At 42.1% G+C, this 21,606-nt stretch overlaps 1 protein-coding gene across 3 annotated transcripts in view; it reads left to right on the forward strand.

Annotated features, from left to right (window-relative positions):
- Nucleotides 1-21,606, forward strand: part of ARHGEF6 (Rac/Cdc42 guanine nucleotide exchange factor 6) — a 168,889-nt gene that overhangs the window by 117,702 nt on the left and 29,581 nt on the right. For all 3 annotated transcript variants that reach the window (XM_007537689.3, XM_060183685.1, XM_060183686.1), the window contains exon 10: nucleotides 19,925-20,063. In XM_007537689.3, the coding sequence (XP_007537751.1) occupies nucleotides 19,925-20,063 (139 nt within the window). The remainder of the gene's footprint in view (nucleotides 1-19,924; nucleotides 20,064-21,606) is intronic.

A 21,606-nucleotide genomic window follows, 5' to 3' on the forward strand; every position in this document is an offset into this window, starting at 1 on the left:
ACCAGGATATTTCTCAAGAAAATTTACTTAAAGGTTGGTTTTCTTTCCCTGATCAAAGTTGGAAGCTTTTGTGGAACAGCAAATATGGCAGATGGAGTTTAAAGAAATATAAGCTGTGACTGTGAATTATTTAGGCAAGTGGCTCAACTGCTTAGAGCTAAACTATCTAGTAACACTAACCTTGTGCCAGGTACATGATAGAGAAGTTTACAAGGGAGAAACTGTTATTACCACCTCAGCTTTACTGATAAGATGTTAGAAGGCCAAGTAACCCGCCCACGAACCCAGAGCTGCTAAGTGGATGGGCCAGAATTAGAATCCAGGTCGGTCAGATTTCCAAAAACACTTTTTTAAAAAAATTAAGACATATATTTTATGTACAAAAAAGAATAATCTAAATGTGCATTTAAAGAATTACACCAAAACGAACAGGCATGTGTTCCCTCCAGCCAGCTTAGGAAAAATAAACATTGCGGTACCCTTTTCTTTCTACACTATATGCCAGCATCAGTTCCCAAATGGATCAAGAATTTATTTGTTTTTACGACTAATTTTTATTATTGGAGGATTTGACACTGGTTTACAAAATCTTAAGGTTGCAGGGTTGCCATTTCACACCTGGATGTGAAGGTGTACAAGTCACCACCCCTCCCCCTTCATCATATCTTCCCCACCCTCCTTCTTCAGCCTTCTTCTTCTAGCGTTTGCCCTTCTTCCGTAGCCAGTCAACAGCGTCAGGTTGAGCCTGATGTAAAGTTTTGAGACCTCCTTTGAATCTGGAGAGGTGGCAGTCGTTGACTATGTGGGTCTTCAGCCTTAGTGAGGTAGAAATCACGCCAGACAATTCACCCATTTAAAGCATACGGTTAAGTTATTTTCAGTAGATTCAGAGTTGTGCAACCATTACCACAATTAGTTTTAGAGCGCTGTCCTCACTCCCCATTGCCAGGCCAAGTCAACCACTCACATACTCACTGTCACTATTAGTTTTCCTGTTCTAGACATTTCCTTCAAGTGCAATCATATGACATTTCACCTTTTATGTCGGTTTTTTTTTTTCACTTTTCATAATGACTTCAAGGTCCTTACCTGTAATATTTGCCATGACATTTTTTTTCAACTTGCTCAACAACCACCCCCTTCCACCATGAAACAATGATTCCAGCATCCAGATACTGATTGCAGCTTGTTCACCAGTTTTTGGACATAAGGACTGCGGATAGCACTGCTGTGAACATTCCTGTTTAAGTCTATGTGGAAAATACGTTTTCATTTCTCTTGGCTACATACATAGGAGTGGAATTGCTAGGCCATGCGTAGGAACGCTGACTCCTTTCCAGAGTGATTGCACTAATTTATCTTCCATCAGCAATGTAAGAGGGTTCCATTTATGCCACACTGTCACTCATTTTTGCTATTATCAGTCTTTTCAATTTTAACTCTGTTGGGTTGGGGGGAGGAAGCTCATTGTGATGCTCATGATATTAATGGTTCTTGGTTATTAATGATGTTGAGTATCTATTGAGCGTTTATTGGCAATTTATTTATCTTTATATGGGGGACATGTCTAATCAGACCTTTTGTCCTTTTTATTATTTATTTAAAACATTTTTTTTTTATTATTGCACCACTCAGCTCTGGTTATTGGTGGTGCTAGGGATTAAACCTGGAATTTCTCTTGCAAGTACTGCATGCTGCCACTGCACTATCTCCCCAGTCCTCTCCATATTCTCAAAATGGGCTATTTGTTTCATTATTGAGATATAATTCACATACCACTGTTGTTAAAATTCGGAGGCTCTTGCCGGCCTGGCTTTGAGCCACCGAATTTTAACAACATACCACAGATTCCCCATTTAAAATTTTTTATTCATTATTAATAATAGGTTACAAGATGGTAAGACTACAATGTATAGTTCCACACCAAAAGTTGTGTCCTCACCCTCCTAGCTCCCAATGATAGCCATCATAGTTCTTACAAGTCATACAGTGTGTTTGTTTCTGTTTTTTTTCCTTTGACAAGTTCATGTGAATCAGATCTCTAGATTTCTTTTTTTTTTTTTTTAATTTTTTATTTAAGAAAGGATTAGTGAACAAAAGCATAAGGTAGGAGGGGTACAACTCCACACAATTCCCAACACCCAATCCCCATAACCCACCCCCTCCCCTGATAGCTTTCCCATTCTCTATCCCTCTGGGAGCATGGACCCAGGGTCGTTGAGGGATGCAGAAGGTAGAAGGTCTGGCTTCTGTAATTGCTTCCCCGCTGAACATGGGCATTGACTAGTCGGTCCATACCCCCAGTCTGCCTCTCTCTTTCCCTAGTAGGGTGTGACTCTGGGGAAGCTGAGCTCCAGGACACATTGGTGGGGTCTTCAATCCAGGGAAGCCTAGCCACCATCCTGGTGGCATCTGGAACCCGAGTAATGAAGCTGAAGGGTTGTCGTTCCACACGTGAAGTCTCTGGATATATTCTGAGGTGAAGCATGTTGAGGTAGCAATCGTTGCTTTGGTTAGGTTGTGATCGGCAGATGCAATGTTACTTGGTTTGGATTGGGAGATGCATACGGGAAAGTGGGCCCTATCCAAGGGTTCCAGGACTGGGGGAAGTAGGGGCTCTATAGTGAAGATGTGAGGTTCCTGCTGTCTTAGGGTTCAAAAAGACACTCAATAGTTAATATTATCATCACATTATTTGTTAATTGGGTTAACTTTGAAAAGTCCCTTTGTTATGGTTTGCTGGACAGTACCCAGTATCTTGTATATAGCTGTGCTATTGGAAGCTTCTAATCTACTTGGTCTAGGCTTTTGAGAGAGTCCGCATATCAAATACATAGCCTATATGTTAAAAAGATTCAGTTTGTCTTTTGAGAAACTTTGAGACATACAATTGATTTCCCCCTCATATTAATTAGCTACTGATTTATATGTCTACATTTTGCTAGGAGTGTACCTAAACACCATTCCCACCACCAAAGGACTGTGACCCATCCTTCCCGCCCACTCCCACCCCCCACTGGCCCAGGAAGCTACATGCCTACCCCTCACCACTGGGTTTTTACTTTGGTGCCCTACTTACAATTTGATCAGGTCCTGCTTTTAGTTTCCCTTTCAGATCTTCTTAGTCAGCTTCTGTTGATGAGTGGGATCATCCCATACTCATCTTTATCTTTCTGACTTAGTTCACTTAACATAATTCCTTCTAGCTCTGTCCAAGATGGGTCAGAGAAGGTGGGTTCATTGTTCTTGATAGCTGCATAGTAAGATCTCTAGATTTCATATATGAGTGAAACCATCTGGTAGTTGTCTTTTCATCTCTTTACTTATTTCTCTAAGTGTAATCATCTCCAGTTCCATCCATTTTATCCCAAAGGACACAAAATTGTCTTGTTTGAGTATATTCCATGGAATATATATCTTATAAATTCTTTAGCCAGTTATCAGTTGATGGGCATTTAGCCTGCTTCCACTCTTTGGCTATTGTGAATAATGCAGCTATGAATACAAGGGTGCATATATCCCTTTGAATTAGTGCTTGAGTGTCCACTGGATACATGCCCAAGAGTAGTATTGCTGGATCATAAGGTATTTCCATTTTTTAAATTTATTTAAGAAAGGATAAATTAACAAAACCATAGGGTAGGAGGGGTACAACTCCACACAATTCCCACCACCCAATCTCCATATCCCACCCCCTCCCCTGATAGCTTTCCCACTCTCTATCCCTCTGGGAGCATGGACCCAGGGTCATTGTGGGTTGCAGAAGGTGGAAGGTCTGGCTTCTGTAATTGCTTCCCCGCTGAACATAGGTGTTGACGGGTCGGTCCATACTCCCAGTCTGCCTCTCTCTTTCCCTAGTAGGGTGGGTCTCTGGGGAAGCGGAGCTCCAGGACACATTGGTGGGGTCTTCAGTCCAGGGAAGCCTGATGACATCTGGAACCTGGTGACTGAAAAGAGAGTTAACATACAAAGCCAAACAAATTGTTGAGCAATCATGGACCCAAAGCTTGGAATAGTGGAGAGGAAGTGTTAGGGGGGTACTCACTGCAAACTCTCTAGTGTACTTCTGCTTTCAGGTATATATTTTGCACTAGTTTATGGATACGTGTGAACATATGCTCTCTCTCACAGAAACTGGTGTATATCTAGGATTTGGGACTTTGTTAGAAAGTGAACCACCTGAGATGGAATTAGAGTATACTATGAAAGGAAAGGTCTCACCCGAATAATGAAGCTGAAGGGTTGTCATTCCACACATGAAGTTTTTGGACACAGTCTGAAGTGAAGCATGTTGAGGTGGCAATCATTGTGTTGATTAGGTTGCGATCGACAGATGCAATATTATTTGATATGGATTGGGAGAGGCATACGGGAAAGTGGGCCCTATCCAAGGGTTCCAGGACTGGGGGAAGTAGAGGCTCTATAGTGGAGATGTGAGGTTCCTGCTGTCTTAGGGTTCCAAAAGACAATGGATAGTTAATGTTATCATCACATTATTTGGTAATTGGGTTAACTTTGAAAAGTCCTTTTGTTATGGTTTGCTGTACAGTACCCAGTATCTTGTATATAGCTGTGCTATTGGTTGCTTCTGATCTACTTGGTCTAGGCTTTTGAGAGAGTCTGCATATCAAATACACAGTCTATATATTAAAAAGACTCAGTCTGTGTTTTGAAAAACTTCGAGACATACAATTAATTTTCCCCCTCTCATATTAATTAACTAGTGATTTATATGACTACATTTTACTAGGAGTATACATAAACACCATTTCCACCACCAAAAGACTGTGACCCATCCCTCCCACCCACTCCCACCCCCCACTGTCCCAGGAAGCTGCATGTCTACCCCTCACCACAGGGTTTTTACTTTGGTGCACTACTTACAATTTGATCAGGTCCTGCTTTTAGTTTCCCTTTCAGATCTTCTTCCTCAACTTCTGTGGGATCATCTCATACTCATCTTTATCTTTCTGACTTAGCTCACTTAACATAATTCCTTCTAGCTCTGTCCAAGATGGGTCAGAGAAGGTGAGTTCATTGTTCTTGATAGCTACATAGTAGGTACTTCCATTTTTATCTGTTTTAGGACTGTCTGTACAGTCTTCCAAAGGGGCTGTACCTGTTTGCATTCCCGCCATCAGTGAAGCAGAGTTCCCTTTTTCTCCACAACCTCTCCAACACCTATCATTTCCTGGTTTGTTGATGGAGGCCATTCTCTCAGGTCTGAGATGGAACTCAGTGTAGTTTTAATTTGCATTTCTCTAATGATGAGTGGAGAAACTCTCCATTAAAGCGCATTCTAAAGTGCAGAATTCAGTAGTAGTTAGTATATTCATCAACGTTGTCCAGCTGCCACCACCACCAAGTCGCAGAACATTTTCATTATCCCCCAAAGCAGCTTATGCCCATAACAGTCACTCTCCATTTTTCTTGTGACTGATGAGGTTGAAATTCCATGTGTTTATTGACTGTTTCAGTGTTTTCTCTGGAACTAAGTCTATTCAAATCCTTTGTCAATGTTAGTTAGCTCATTCATCTTTTCAGTGCTGAGTCGTTCCAGTTCATTCAATTTATTTTTATGTAATTAAAAATAGTGAGTTACAGTTGAAACAAAGAAATTGAAATGGGTGGCCTTTTCCATCCCCACCTCTCTATTTGATAGGGCAGAGAGAAATTGAGAGGGGAGGCAGGTTAGGAAGAGAGAAAAAAAGACAACCTGTAGCCCTGTTTCACTGCTCATGAAGCCTCCTCCTGAGGGTGGGGGGTCAGAGGTTTGAACCCAGGTCCTTGAGCATGGTAACATGTGCACTCAACTTGGTGCACTACCGTCTGGTTCCTAGGACCTACTTTTTAAAAATTAATTAATTTATTTATTCCCTTTTGTTGCCCTTGTTGTTTTATATTGTTGTAGTTATTATTGTTGTTGTTATTGATGTCGTCGTCGTTAGATAGGACAGAGAGAAATGGAGAGAGGAGGTGAAGACAGAGAGGGGGAGAGAAAGATAGACACCTGCAGACCTGCTTCACCACTTGTGAAGTGACTCCCCTGCAGGTAGGGAGCTGGGGGTTCGAATCAGGATCCTTACATCGGTCCTTGCACTTTGTACCACTTAACCTGCTGCGCTACGGCCTAACTCCCAGGACCTACTTAAAAAAAAAAAATTATCTTTACTTATTTTTGGATAGAGACAGCCAGAAATTGAGAGGAGGAGGGGGGATAGAGAGAGACAGAGAGACACCTGTAGCACTGCTTCACCACTTGTAAAGCTTTATCCCCGCAGGTGGGGACCAGGGGCTGGAACCTGGGTCCTTGTGCACTGTAATATGTGCGTTCAACCAGGTGCGCGATCAACTGGCCCCCTACATTTTTAATTATAGCTCTTCGAGGTGTACATTAATATTGCTTATTTGAGATCTTCTTAATGTATGCCTGCCTTCCTCTAGACTTCTTAGTGTTACTTTTGCTGCATCTTATAATCTCTGAAATGTTTTTCTTTATTGTCTCAAGATATTATCTAATCTTTTTTAAAGATTTTATTTATAAAATAGAAATATTGACAAAACTATAGGATAAGAGGGTTACAATTCCACACAATTCTCACCAACAAAACTCCATATCCTATCCCCTTCCCTAATAGCTTTCTTATTCTTTATCCCTCTGGGAGTATGGATCCAGGGTCATTATGGGGTGCAGAAGGTGGAAGGTCTGGCTTCTATAATTGCTTCCCTGCTGAATGTGGGCATTGACAGGTCGATCCATACTCCCAGCCTGTCTCTTTTGTTCCCTAGTGGGACGGGCTCTGGGGAATCGGAACTCCAGGACACATTGGTGGGGTTGTCTGTCCAGGGAAGTCTAATCTTTTATGATTTCTTCTTTAACTCATTGCTTTTTCAATGACATGTTTAATTTTGATGTGGATTTCTGCCGTTTCATTCCACCGTGGCCAGGAAGTATACGTGATATGATCGTAATATTTTAAAATGTTTTGTGCTTTGTTCAATACTTATTTTTCAAGTCTCCTAACTAGGTGTTATTTCCATTACTGATAGTGGGGTGTTGAAACCATCTGCTATAAGTATATGGCTATCTGTTTTTCCTTCAACTCTATAAAAAGTTTGTATGGTCAATTCCCTTGGAGAGCAAACCTTTGTAATTGAAAATCTTCTGAGAATATTCTAAAATGCTTACTTTGCTCTTCCCCTCTGAAACAGAAGGGGGATTTTTCTCTGAGCTTTATCATAAGAACCTGGGAGCAACCCAGGTCTCCCAACAACAGATGAGAGGCTGAGAAAGTTTTAGAAAGTTGTGGTATATATACACAATGGGATACTACTTAGCTATTAAAGATGATGAATTTCATTTCTTCCCCTCATCTTGGATGGAGCTTGAAGGAATCATGTTCAGTGAGATAAGTCAGAAAGAGAAGGATGAGTATGGTGTAATCTCACTCATAGACAGAAGCTGAGAAATAAAAACAGAAGAGGAAACACGAAGTAGAATTTGTACGAGGTTTGGTGGATTGTGCCAAAGTAAAGGCCTCTGGGGGGAGGGTGAAGGATGGGGGTTTTAGGTCCTGGTGCATGATGGTGGAGGAGAGGAGGACCTAGGCTGGGGGTGAGAGTATTTTGCTCCTAACATAGCTTTATTTCCACTTTTGTTTCTCCTGTTATGCTATCATCACATATACTACTCATGTACGTTTGTATGTGATATATTGGGTTTTTAGTATTTTTATTTATTTATTTATTATTGGATAGAGACACAGAGAAATTGAGAGGGGAAGGGGGAGATAAAGAAGGAGAGAGACTGGGGGAAGTAATGTTCAGCGGGGAAGCAATTACAGAAGCCAGACCTTCTACCTTCTGCAACCCTCAATGACCCTGGGTCCATGCTCCCAGAGGGATAGAGAATGGGAAAGCTATCATGGGAGGGGGTGGGTTAAGGAGATTGGGTGGTGGGAATTGTGTGGAGTTGTACCCCTCCTACCCTATGGTTTTGTTCGTTAATCCTTTCTTAAATAAAAAATTTAAAAATAATAATAAATTAATTAAATAAATTAAAATAAAATAACAAAAAAAAAAGAAGGAGAGAGACATCTGCAGCCCTGCTTCACCACTCATGAAGCTTTCCCCCTGCAGGTGGGGACCAGGGGCTTGAACCTGGGTCTGTACACACTGTAATATGTGCGTTTAACTAGGTGTGCCATCACCTGGCCCTTGTGATATACTATTGTACATTATAACATTCAATCAGACATTATCATAATTGATATTTAATACACTTTAAGGCCTGTAAATGGAAGTGCAAAAAAGAACAATGGTACACTTTTTGCATTTGCCATTTTAACATTCTTTTTTGATATCAGCATTCTCACCACTTCTTCTTCTAGCGTTTGCCCTTCTTCCGTAGCCAGTCAACAGCGTCAACAGCGTCAGGTTGAGCCTGATGTAAAGTTTCGAGACCTCCTTTGAATCTGGAGAGGTGGCAGTCGTTCACCACTTATTTTTCTTTGCTCCTCGTGGTGGATTTGAGATAGCTTATGGTATTATACCGCTATTCCAATAGAGCAGTGTCTCCACACTCTACATCATGCTGTTGTAAACTCTATCACTTTTGTAGACATTAGAGGCTCAGCAATATTCAATTCTTTAGTTTCTGTTAAGAGAGTGAGGAAATTTGTGTCTGTATTGCTTTTCAAATGATGTTATAGTTACTTTTACTGTGCTCTATGTTTTTATGTGCACATATGAATTTACACATGGATTTGCTTTTATCCTGTAACTTTAGCAGTTCTCATAAGATGGGCATTCTAGTAAAGAATTCTCTTTGCTTTTATTCCATTTTCATTTTCCAAAGACATTTGGATGGATAGAACTCCCGAGTGAGTTTTGTTTCTATGATTACTGATCTTATTTTTGCCTCCCCCATTGTGGTGAAAATAAAAAGGTGGTAATGTATTCCTTAGCATGTTATTTTTCTCTTCCTCTTTTCAAGATTTTTCTCTCAGCATTTTTACTTCAATTTTTTTTTTTTTTTTGCGTGTGTATGAATCTCTGCATTTTCATACTTAAAATGCATCCAGCTTCCTGGGTGTATGGGTTAACATGTCCCACAAGTTTTGGAAGTTTTCTGTGGTTCTTTCTTTGAATTTTATCTGTTCCACTTTCTCCTCTTTTTGGGGTACTTTCATCATGTGTATGCTGCTTTGCTTAATGATGTCCCACATGTCTTTGAGGTTTTGTTAATTTTTTAAAATTTCTTTCCTTTTTTTTCATAAGCCAGAGCTGAGTAGCACTCTGGTAAAAAAAAACAAAAAAAACAAAAAACCTAAAATGGGGGGGGGTGTCTGGCAAGGGAAATAAACTTAAAAAAACATATTTATTTACTAATAAGAGAGGGAGGGGTGGAGAGGGAGAGGGAGGGGTGGAGAGGGAGAGGGAGAGGGAGAGGGAGGGGTGGAGAGGGAGAGGGAGAGGGAGGGGTGGAGAGGGAGAGGGAGGGGTGGAGAGGGAGAGGGAGAGGGAGGGATGGAGAGGGAGAGGGAGAGGGAGAGGGAGGGGTGGAGAGGGAGAGGGAGAGGGAGAGGGAGGGATGGAGAGGGAGAGGGAGAGGGAGAGGGAGAGGGAGAGGGAGAGGGAGATCTAACCATCTAGAGATCAAACCAGAGTCAGCATGCTTTAGAGTCTAATTCTTTAGCCACTGTGCCACCTCCTGGGCTGCCACTTTAAACTTTTTATCACTTTCATATTGTCTCACGTTACAGCTCTGCCACTTAGAAGCTGTGTTCCTGACTCAAGGTGATTCGTTCAACTTCTAAGCCTTCTGTCTCCTCATTTGTAAAAGAGAGAAAAATACCGCCAGCCTTGCAGAGTTGGTGTGAGGATTCAATGATGCACCTGTTGTCACTCCCCATTCCTGCTTTATTCATCTCTCCCACTAGTTTTTGGTTTTCTATTTTTTAGAAAAAAAAAAGGGCCATATTTCAAGCATACAAAGAACAGATGAAATACATCTGTGTATCCACCAGCTTAAGAAACAAACCCTAGCTGGAACTGGCATCCTGTGTAGATCACTCCAGCAGCTTCTGCTTCTCCCTCTTTCACCAGAGGAAAAACATTCCTAAACTCCCTTTGTGCCATATCTAGATATGTTTACACGCTCTGCTACTTGCTGTCAATAAAAAAAAAAAAGCTCAGAGATGTTTTTCCAGTGAGAGTACAAACACCCTGTGTGTTTAAAGGCATTTTTCCCCTACTTTATTTGATAGGACAGCGAGAAATTGAGAGGGGCAGAGGAGAAAGAGAGGGAGGGAGAGAGGGATGGAGAGAGAGAGAGAGAGAGAGAGAGAGAGAGAGAGAGACAGTACTTGCTTGACCGCTTGTAAAGTGTCCGCCCTGCATGTGGGAAGCCGGGCCTTGACCCTGAGTCTTAGAGCATGGTGATGTGTGAACATTCAATTGGGTATGCCACCACCCAACCCCTAATAGAAAATTTCATTTTTCAGTGTTTTTTGTTTTCTTTTTAATTTTTTATTGTCTTTATTTATTTATTGGATAGAGACGGTCAAAAATCAAGAGGGAAGGGGGAGAAAGAGAGGAAGAGAGGCAGAGAGATACCTACAGCCCCACTTCATCACTTGCAAAGCTCCCCCCCCACACAGGTGGAACCTGGGTCCTTGTGCACTTTAACATATATGCTCAACCAGGTGGGCCACCACCCAGCCTGGCTAATTCCATAATAATAAAATGAGAGTGTCCCCTTACATTAGCTTACTATATAGGTAAACATCTTTTCTTTTGATCTGGGGATAATAATTCTAGATAAGAATTCTAGGAATTCTAGGAAGAAGTGATATATCTCAAATGGTGGACTGTTTTACTACCTACAGACACTTCTGTTGTAACTGTACGGTAAAATGTTACTGCCTGCTCTTGCTTAAATTAGGAATTTAATGTTATTAATGTCAGTAGACAGCTGTCTCAGAGGTGGAAAATCAGAGGTGCAAAATCCTGGGTTTGATCCCTGCTACTGTCTGTGAATATCTTGGTTCTCATTCATTAAATAAGTAATTATTTTTTAAAATACCAGTTTGTACATGACATAGGCTTGAACTTCATCCCCACTGAACCAGAGGAAACTTTCCTTCTATCTGTCTCTTGCCGCCAGGAGCTGTTGCTAGAGGTTAGTGTCTGCATTATTCCACAATTTAATTTTTTTTATATTTATAAAAAGGAAACATTGTCAAAACCATAGGCTAAGAGGAGTACAGCTTTGCACAATTCCCACCATCAGACCGCCTTATACCATCCCCTCCACTGATAGCTTTCCTATTCTTCTATTCTTTAACTCTATGGGAGTATGGACCCAAGGTCATTGTGGGATGCAGAAGGTGGAAGGTCTGACTTCTGTAATTGCTTCCCGGCTGAACATGGGTGTTGACAGATCGATCCATACTCCCAGCCCCTCTCTCTCTTTCCTTAGTGGGGAAGGGCTGTGGGGAAGCGGAACTCCAAGGCACATTGGTGGGGTTGTCTGTCCAGAGAAGTCTGATCACATCCTGCTAGCATCTGGAGCCTGGTGCCTGAAAAGAGAGTTAATATGCAAAGCCAAACAAATTGTTGAACAATCATGGACCTAAAGGCTGGAATAGTGCAGATGAAGTGTTGGGGGGGTTGTCCTCCATTTTGTAGATAGCTGGTGAGCATATTTTAGTTATATTTCAAAGGGCCTGTAGCTATACTAGTGTTTTTTTTTTTTTTCTTTGCCTGATCCTGAAATCTGATATGTAGGTGGATCCTAATTATTGTCTGGGGAGATGATGTCATGGCTGGGAAAAGGACCAGAAAGCTGAATCAGGGAAGAGAGCAGCCTCCTAATATGGGAAAAGGGGTATGAATATTACTGTAAACCCCATCGATTTGATGTGATCTGGGGCCCATAATTAGCTTAGGAGCCTGTGTGACCTCTGCATCCCTGTAGAACTGAGCTCACATTCTGTGGTCATGAGTAGGAACATTCCATGCTGCCCTAGTATTGACCCATCTTCCTCAGGTGTAGCGTAGAGTATGTTGTCCATGCTCCCTTTGGAGGATGGATGGAACATTCTCTACCATTGTTGATGCAGGTTGAGGGCAAGGTCATATGGGGGCCCACAAAGGGGTCTATTTTGTTGTTCCTGATAGAAATGACCAGTAACAATGGAGAGAGGGACTTATTTGAGTTCTAGGCCCATCAAGTCTGTTTGGGAATCTCCGGACTCCCCGATTAGGGCCCCAGCTGGAATTCCACCATTCTTAATGGTCATTTTTCCTTTTTTTGGCCTCCAGGGTTATTGCTGGGGCTCGGTGCCTGCACTAGGAATCCACTGCTCCTGGAGGCTATTTTTCCCTTTTGTTGCCTTGTTGTTTATCATTGCTGTTGTTAGTGTTACTATGGCTGTCGTTGTTATTGGATAGGACAGACAAAATTGAGAAAGGTTGAGAAGACAGACAGGGCGAGAGAAAGATAGACACCTGCAGACCTGCTTCAGTGCCCGTGAATCGACCCCCCTGCAGGTGGGGAGCCAGGGCTTGAACTGGGACCCTTATGCTGGTTCTTGCACTTTGTGCCATGTGCGCTTAACCCACTGCTCTACTGCTCAGCCCCCTCTTTTGTCTTTTTTTATTGTTGTTCCACCACTTGTGGTGTAAGCTTCCTTCTGGGGACCCAGGCCTTGAACATGAGTCCATGTGTACTCTCTTGGGTGAGCCACCACCCAGCCCTCTATCATTCTTCTACTTGAGAAAAGTCAGTGAACCTGCAGTAATGACAAAAACAAAAAAACAAAAACCGCAGTAATAATAGTGTCTTTCAAACATTGTGATTTAAGGTTTGCTACACAGTTAAAGATCCTAAGGGGCCAGGATTGTAATTCGGTGCTCTTCCAAAATAAAAATGAAGATGATAAATTCTTTAATATTTATTTATTTATTTATGAGAAGGATAGGAGAAGAGAGAGAGAGAGAGAACCAGACATCACTCTGGTACGTGCGCTGTTGGGGATCGAACTGAGGATATAATGCTTATGACCCCAACACTTTATCCACTGCGCCACCTGCTGGACGGAGATGCTAAATTCTTTATAAGATTCTTTTACCTCATTTGTTTGTCTTTCCTTCATGATGCGATTTGAAAACTTTATAATATCCCTGGAAATACTGAAAACTCATTGAAGTTCCATAGAACTGAATTTTAGCTTCCCGTTTTATTTGCATGTAAGGGGAAAAAATGCTGAAGGTTTTTCTCAGATAATTCCCAATATAATATCAGTTATTCTACAGGCACTTTGTGGTTATTTATGTCGACACACTACAGGCAAGATACAGTTGAAAGATATTCACAGGGAATTCAGATGACAACCTATTTTGGATGAAGGTTTCAAGTACAATAGGAACAGTGGTAGACTTCCCTTCATTCCCTGTAGAAGCTCTAGAACATTCCGACCCTGAGCAGGCCAGTTGGGTGAACTTCTTCTTTGTGGCCTGCAGGTGGCAGTGCCACACCAGAAAAAGCTCCTAACTTCCGGCAGTGAGGAGGCACGCAGCCTGAAAATGGCCTGATTGCTAAAAAAACAAAACACACAAACAAAAAAAAAAAAACCCAAAACATAAGCTGCAGTAAGGTGTTAGCTGCATTTGGATGTAAAAGCAGACCCCCAGCCTTGATGTGTTCCCCATATTTACATATATTTGAATGGCTGCTCCAGCCCGTTGTGGGCCCCTGGGTGAGATCTTTTGGGATTTCCCCGTTTTCTCCCCATCTGACTTGCTACTTTAGCTCTTGTTTCTTCCTGGGAGTAACCTCTCCCTTACAAAAATACCTACTTCTCTCCCGTGCATCAGCGAGGCATCCATGTTCTCCATGACGGAGACGGAACTGGAGTCAAAAGTGACATCGCAGCAAGAAGATAGCATTAAGATAGATTTGGACTTCCAGTTCCACTGCAGTGACTGCCACCAACAGCACAGCATAGCTTTCTTCTCAAGTGCTTTTTTTTTTCTTCTTCCTCTCAGCTTGCCATTGTTTACTTTCTTTTTACCATTCCGATCAGTAGGGAAGCCTTGGAGGAAACCCCAAGAGCAGTGTGCTTGCTTTGGGGGAAAGGAGTAGAGGAAAAATTCAGAGGCTAGAGCTTTCCCCCTCCTGTCTCTGAGGAATCAGAAAAGGGAGTATGTGAGACTGACTGATCACAAATTTAAAAAAAAAAAAAAAAAAATATATATATATATATATATACATATAGTAGGGGACAAAAGGGAAGCAGGCAGCCTAATCTCAGAAACTGGATAAATGGGGGGGCGAGGGCTGCTATCAAGCCACCCAGCTTGGTGTCAGAGCACCCCTGGGATTTTCCTCTGGCTGGAGGCTCCTTCTACCTCACCTCCCTTTTCCAGGTGAAGGTGATTCTCATGGAAGGAAGGCTGGTGGGGGGCGAGGTGAGGGGAGGAGGAACAAGCTGTTCTTTTTTTTTTTTTTTTTTTTTCTAGAGTTGCCCTAGCTATCCCTACTGGCATTCAAAGTAGTCATCTATGCAAAGGATCCACAGGAACAGTTAGAGGAGATGGCTAACCTCCTTGGCTGTATTATAATGTGCTGTAGTTTTCTCAGGCTCTTGAGCCCAGTCCCGAACAGAGTAGTGTTTCATCCACCCCATATTCCGTGAGCTACATACACAGTGAGTTTCTAACTCCAAGAACAAGCTTCGGTCGCATCCCATCCCATGTACAGAACGTGTTAAGTAAGTCTCAGTCCACAGCATCACAACTAGGCTGCATGACGTTTAGAACTGTTTTTTTTTCTTTTTTTTTTTTTTTAGAACTGTGTTTTAAAGACGGCTTTACTTTGGATAATTTGATAATTATCTATATTGCCTATGGTATGTGTGAAGAATGAGATTCCTTTGGGTTTTGAATTTAATTCAAGCTTGTCTTTCAGAAGATTCTATCTACTGGGCAGTGTTATATATATATTTGGGGGTTTTTTGTTGAACATATTATGTTCTTTTTTGTTTTGTTTAAGTTTTTAAAAATATTTATTTATTTATTCCCTTTTGTTGCCCTTGTTGTTTTATTGTTGTAGTTATTACTGATGTCGTTGTTGTTGGATAGGACAGAGAGAAATGGAGAGAGAAGGGGAAGACAGAGAAGGGGAGAGAAAGATAGACACCTGCAGACCTGCTTCACCACCTGTGAAGCAACTACCCTGCAGGTGGGAAGCCGGGGGCTCGAACCCGGATCCTTGAGCTGGTTCTTGTGCTTTGTGCTACCTGCGCTACCGCCCGACTCCCGAATAGATTATGTTCTTTTGTTGCACTAACAAAATCTTTTCTTCTTAATAGGCAGCATTTTATTCTAAGATATTGATCTCATGCTACGTTGAACACTTTCTTTTAAAATATACATAGGAGATTGGAGAAGTCTAGGACTTTGGTTGCCTCTGGAACCAAGTACAAGTTCGCACTTCTTTTTCATCGCTGTGGCACCTGTATCAATTAGCGTAGATGTGGTCATTCAGACGTAGAAAGAGATAGTAAGATTTATTTACCAAATTGAAAAGAAATTAAGGGGGGGGTGATTTTCTCTAAATAACATTCATAGTCAATGTGATCTCCAAATTCTTGTTTTCCTACTTATTTTTTTGAGATTTTATATTTATTTATTTTCCGTTTTGTTGCCCTTGTTTTTTTATTGTTGTTGTTTTTTATTATTGTTGTTGTTTTTTATTATTGTTTTATTATTTTTATTATTATTGTTGTTGTTGTTGTTAGATAGAACAGAGAAATGGAGAGAGGAGGGGAGGACAGAGAGGGGGAGAGAAAGACAGACACCTGCAGACCTGCTTCACCGCCTGTGAAGCGACTCCCCTGCAGGTGGGGAGCCAGGGGCCACTTTTTTAGATTGGATAAATGTTTGAGTCCCTTTGGGATGCTTGATTAGAACTTAAATATCATTTAGATTCACATTAAACTGGAAATTACAGGATAATGATAATTTTCAAAGATGGGATATTTAGCAAGGTGTTTGCTTTGGAAGGATGACGATGAGAATAAAAATAATAATGAAAATGCATCTGTTGACTACTTTAAAATTTGTGCAATGTTTTCCTGTGTAGAGGCAATGTGCTGTCATGGAAAGACCTGAGGCTTTTGACTTCAGACCTGGTTACTACCCCCAACTCAGCCATTTCTTTGCTGTCACTCACCCTTCCTTCTCTCTTGGTTTTTTACCTGAGATATGAGGATGACACCTGTGTTGAAACATGACTATTCAGCAAAAATGAACATTTTAGAAGCTTATAACATGAACTAGTAGTCTTACAGACCCCAGCATTAATCTGCAAAGTTTTAGTAACAAGTAGTCTTAATTTTAAAAATAGAGCACTTTAGAGGCTGGCCAGTGGTGCACCTGTGAGAGCACACACACTAGTATGTGCAAGAATCCAGGGTATGAGGCCCACTCCCCACCTGCAGGGGACAAGCTTCACAAGTGGCAAAGCTGGTTGGCAGGTGTCTCTCTCTCTCTCCTTTTCTATGCCCCCTTCCCCTCTTAATTTCTTTCTGTCCTATCAAATAGAAGGAAAAGAGGCATGTACAAACTATTGTATTTTACTGTCAACTGTAAACCATTCTCCAATAAAGAAATTTTAAAAAGAAATGAAAAATGGTCACTGGGAGGAGTTGATTCGTAGTGCCAGCACCAATAATCCTGGTGGAAATCTAAAAAAATATATAGATAACTTTATTGGTGAAATATTGATTTATAAGACTGTTGAGCACGATTTCAGGTCTCCCTGTGATAGGTGTCCACATACCACACTTTCTACCAGCTTTTCATCTTCCTCTACCACAGGACACCATCAGCCCCCTCCACCTCCCTCTGTCCTTCAGAGTCCTGAGATCTGTTGTAGTAAACCATACCTAGTGACGCTTTACCCTGTCCTTTCCCTTCCTTTGTGTCTTAAGTCCCACTCAGGAGTGGGATCATCTGATTTTTTTCCCCTCTTCTGTTTATTTCACTTAACACGTTGCCCTCCACTTCCAACCAGATTGTAGCAGAAGAGAAACTTACATCATTTCTTTTTTTTAATATTTATTTTATTCCCTTTTTGTTGCCCTTATTATTATTATTGATGTCATTGTTGTTGGATAGAACAGAGAGAAATGGAGAGAGGAGGGGGAAGACAGAGAGGGAGAGAAATATAGACACCTGCAGACCTGCTTCTCGCCTTGTGAAGCGACTCCCCTACAGGTGGGGAGCCAAGGGCTCGAACCGGGATCCTGGTCTTTGAGCTTTGCTGGTCTTTGAGCTTTGCGCCACGTGCACTTGACCCACTGTGCTACCGCCTGACTCCCACTTGCATCATTTCTTATGAGTAGTATTCTATTGTCTAGATTCTACAATTTCCTTCCTCACTCATCAGTCCTTCAACATTTGGTCAGGAAGCAGTCTTTATCTCTACAGATGAGTCAGCTGAGGTAAGATCAGCAATCCAGGGTCTCCAGACCTGTTTTATTACCCCAAGACCAGGGCACTTCCCTCACTTGAAGCTACCAGAGCAAGACAGCAAAAATGGGCAAAATAACATGTCAGTTGTTAAATGAGACCATCGGATGCCGTCTACTAATAATTTCCCTGAAGGTAGCAATTCCTGCTCCATTTCCTCTCTGTCATACTTGTGATATTTGAGGCTTCTTGGATTCCCAACGGAAACTCCATCCTTTTCTGTCCTGCTCACAGATGCCAAAGGAGAGAGACTGTCTGTTCCTAAATCCCCCTCCCCATCCCTTATCCAGTATTTTATTGCTGATAACACGTCTCTTGGAACACATTTCACAACTTATTGCAACAGACTACAGCGAGGAACCGCTGTGTGTGATGTGTTCCTGGGGGAATAAGCTGGTCACTTTGTAGTCAAGGCTCTCTATCAGGGAGTGATGAAAAAAAAAATTGCCAGGGCCTGCAGGAGGCTAAAAAGTTCAGGCTGGAGATTGCAGGCAATCACTGGCTCTTGAGTAAGAAAGCGGTGGGATTAAAGTGCAGGCCTGCAGCAGAAGTGGTTCAGGAGAGAATAAATTCTGGAAGCCAGACCAGTTAGACCCTTGCAGTGCAGTGGTTAGGACAAGATCAAGCCTGAGCGAAGGCTGTGACAGCGGCAATGGACAAGAATACGCAGAGACAAGAGAGCCCAGCACTGGTTGGAGATCCATGTCCAAGTGAGGAGGAAAAGGGATCAGGCGATGAAAAGGAGCCTCAAAATCCACTGCCAGTGAGGTAGTAGGTTTCCTTCTTTAATCACTTGCTTATAATGTCTATTACAATTATTTGTGCATGGCCAAATCATCTTGCAGCCCTGGAATTCAAAAGACCATGGATGGAAAAGAGAGAATCCAGAGAGCACTCAAGCATGAGTTTTACATTTGCATAGATAATAATAATATAGGCACTCTGTTGCCTCACGGAATTATTTGGTAATGCACTGCACTGGTTTCAGACTCTAGGTGAGGTGGTTACTCTTGCAAACATCTGAATGAAGGACTTGGGTTCTGGAACATTACAAGGGGTGTCATGATGACCAGGGGGCACTTAATGAATTGCGGCCCTTGACATCTGACGAACCAATAACTGGAATGTTTGACATGGCAGAGAAAATACAGTTTTAAATTTACACTGCAGTTATCTGATAGGCTTTATTACCCCATGTCTGTGGGCTTGGGCTCCCTCAGGGCAGAGGTCTTTGTTCTGTCTGTTGCTGAATCCTCACTTAATTAGTGAGTGCTCAATAAAAAATTGTTGGATGAATGGAAGGGAGGGGATATGGAACTCTGGTGGTGGGAACTGTATGGAATTGTACCCCTCTTATCCCACAATCTTGTTGATCATTATTAAATCACTAATAATAATTTAAAAAGAAGTTGAAAAAGAAGAAAACACAAAGCAGAACTTGGGCTGGGCCTGGTGTATTGCACCAAAGTAAAAGACTGGTAGGGGGTGGGGTGGGTGGGTGGAGGGAGAGGGTTCAGATTCTGGAATGTGTTGGCAGAGGAGGACCTAGAGGGGGGTGAACTGTTATGTGGAAAACTGAGAAAGGTTCCACATGTATAGACTGTAAACCATTAATCCCCCCAATAAAGAAAGAAAAAGTTAGATTTAAGGGCCCTGAAAGAAAAGTTGTTGGATGAACCAATGAAGCCACGGATTTAAGGTGTCTGGCTAATGATCGTAGTCTCCATGCTGGAAGGGATGTTGATTGTGAGGGAGAAACTGAATAAAGGCTTACTGATTTGAGCTGGAAGAAATTGGACAGAATTTGGACTAGTGAAACTATTGTCTGTTTGGTTCTATGTTATATGATATGCAGCCAAATAATGTTCAATATATATATTTAATGCAGTGGCAGGTGAATCCAAAGGCCTTGCACATATGTGAAACTGCTGAGCTATAATTTTTACTTTTATTTACTTATTTATTTTTGAAATTTCCCCCCGTTTATTGGGGGGGATTAGTGGTTTACAGTAGAGAGAGGAAAATACAGTAGTTGGTACATGTGTAACATTTCTCAGTTTTCCACATAACAGTTGAGCCCCTTCTAGGTCCTCCTCTGCCATCATGTTGGGGTCCTGGAACATTTATTTATTTATGTTTGAGATACAAAGAGAGGAAGATGTGGGGGAGAAGCTCCATAAGTCCATTCCAACGTCCTGGAGTTTCCCTCAGTATCCCTGTGGTGCTCCCATGTTCGGCTGGGGACCAAACCCAGGGCCTCGAGCATGGTAAAGTGTGCACGCCACTTGCAGAGCACCCCTGGCCCTTGGGCTGATCAGTTTTACATGGAATAGTAAGCTGTGACAGAGACCCAATCATTCTTTTTTTTTTTTTTTTTTGCTAGTGATGACCTGGAACAGTTTATGGAAAGCCAAGGTGCCACGAGCCCAGGAATCCTCATTTTAACCACAAGCCTCAGCAAACCATTCATGCGACTGGAAAAGTATGTTACTCTCCTGCAGGAGCTGGAACGGCATATGGAGGTAAGGAAAGGCAAGCTCTTTCCTTCCTTCCTTCCTTCCTTCCTCCCTCCCTCCCTCCCTCCCTTCCTCTCTTTTTTCCTTCCTTCCTTCCTTCCTTCCTTCCTTCCTTCCTTCCTTCCTTCCTTCCTTCTTTCCTTCCTTCCTTCCTTCCCTTTTAAGCACGTGTATAAAATGTGAGTTACTGCTCTGGACGAAGCAACCTGTCTGTTTCCAATCTAGTCTTTCAGAGGAACTCGGGAAAGATCTGCTTTCACATTTTCCTTCATTCACTCTTCCTTTCTTCCCAGGCTACTCATTTGCTTTTCTGCAGCAAAATAAGGACATTTTTAGCTCTCTACCCCCTTCATATGAAAACCGGCTTGTTTTCATATATATATACCATTTAAGTAGTATGAATTTTTAAAGAGGGAAATGGAGAGAGGAGGGGAAGACGGAGAGGGGGAGAGAAAGATAGACACCTGCAGACCTGCTTCACCGCCTGTGAAGTGACTCCCCTGTAGGTGGGGAGCCGGGGTCTCAAACCGGGATCCTTAAGCCGGTCCTTGTGCTTTGTGCCACGTGCACTTAACCTGCTGCACTACCGCCCGACTCCCATGATTTTTTAAATTAGTGATTCAACACTGATTTACAAAATTACAGGCTTACAGGGGGTACAGTTCCACACCATTGCCACCACCAGAGTTCTGTGTCCCCATTCCCTCCAGTGGAAATTGTAGTGGTTCTCCCAAGGCCACAGTGTGGGTTTCTAAAAGTGTACAATTTTAGTGATTTAATTTATTTTTACATTGTGAAATGGTGACCTCAGATTAATTCACACCTCCATCACCTCACCCAGTTACCCTCCACACCCTTTTTATGGTTAGAAGACTTACGGTTTTTCAAGCATATTATACAGTGTTGGTAACTGCAATCACCAAGCCATACACTAATCTCCAGACTTTACTCCTCTCAGGACTGTAAGATTACATCATTTTCCTACTAAAAATTCGTGGTCATCCTCCCTCCCTGTCACCCTCCTGCTACTTCCTCCAGTCTATGCTAACTTCTTGACTTAGGTTTTCCTCTGCCCTCTCTATTGATGGTGGTTCAGTATAAATGGACCCTGTGGTGCTGATATATTGATCAACTGTATTGTAGGAAGTAAAGCCAGAGGACATTAGCAAACATGGAGAATAGTTGCTCTGTAGACAGGAATATTTCTCTCTAGAACACTGAATATTTCTAGAACACTGAATGTTTCTAGAACACTGAATATTTCTCTCTAGAACGGCAGGTTCTGGCATTTCCTTAAAGATTAATAAGTAGGTCCAATACTCATTTCTCTCTCTAAGCAGCCACACACGGACTCCAAAGTTCCCGCACATCTTTTGGTAGTTGACTGGCAGCATTTGAGCAAAGCCATCATCTTTTCTCAGTGTCCCGTTCCACAATAAGACATGAGAACTGAACATTGTTTTTTTCATCAAGAGCCCAAGTCTTCTGAGAGGAACCCAGCCAGGAGCAATGGCACTTGAGGTGCCCCAGTGGTGATGGAGCATGCGGG

This window comes from Erinaceus europaeus, chromosome X (genome assembly GCF_950295315.1).
Source record: "Erinaceus europaeus chromosome X, mEriEur2.1, whole genome shotgun sequence".
Classification (NCBI taxonomy): domain Eukaryota; kingdom Metazoa; phylum Chordata; class Mammalia; order Eulipotyphla; family Erinaceidae; genus Erinaceus; species Erinaceus europaeus.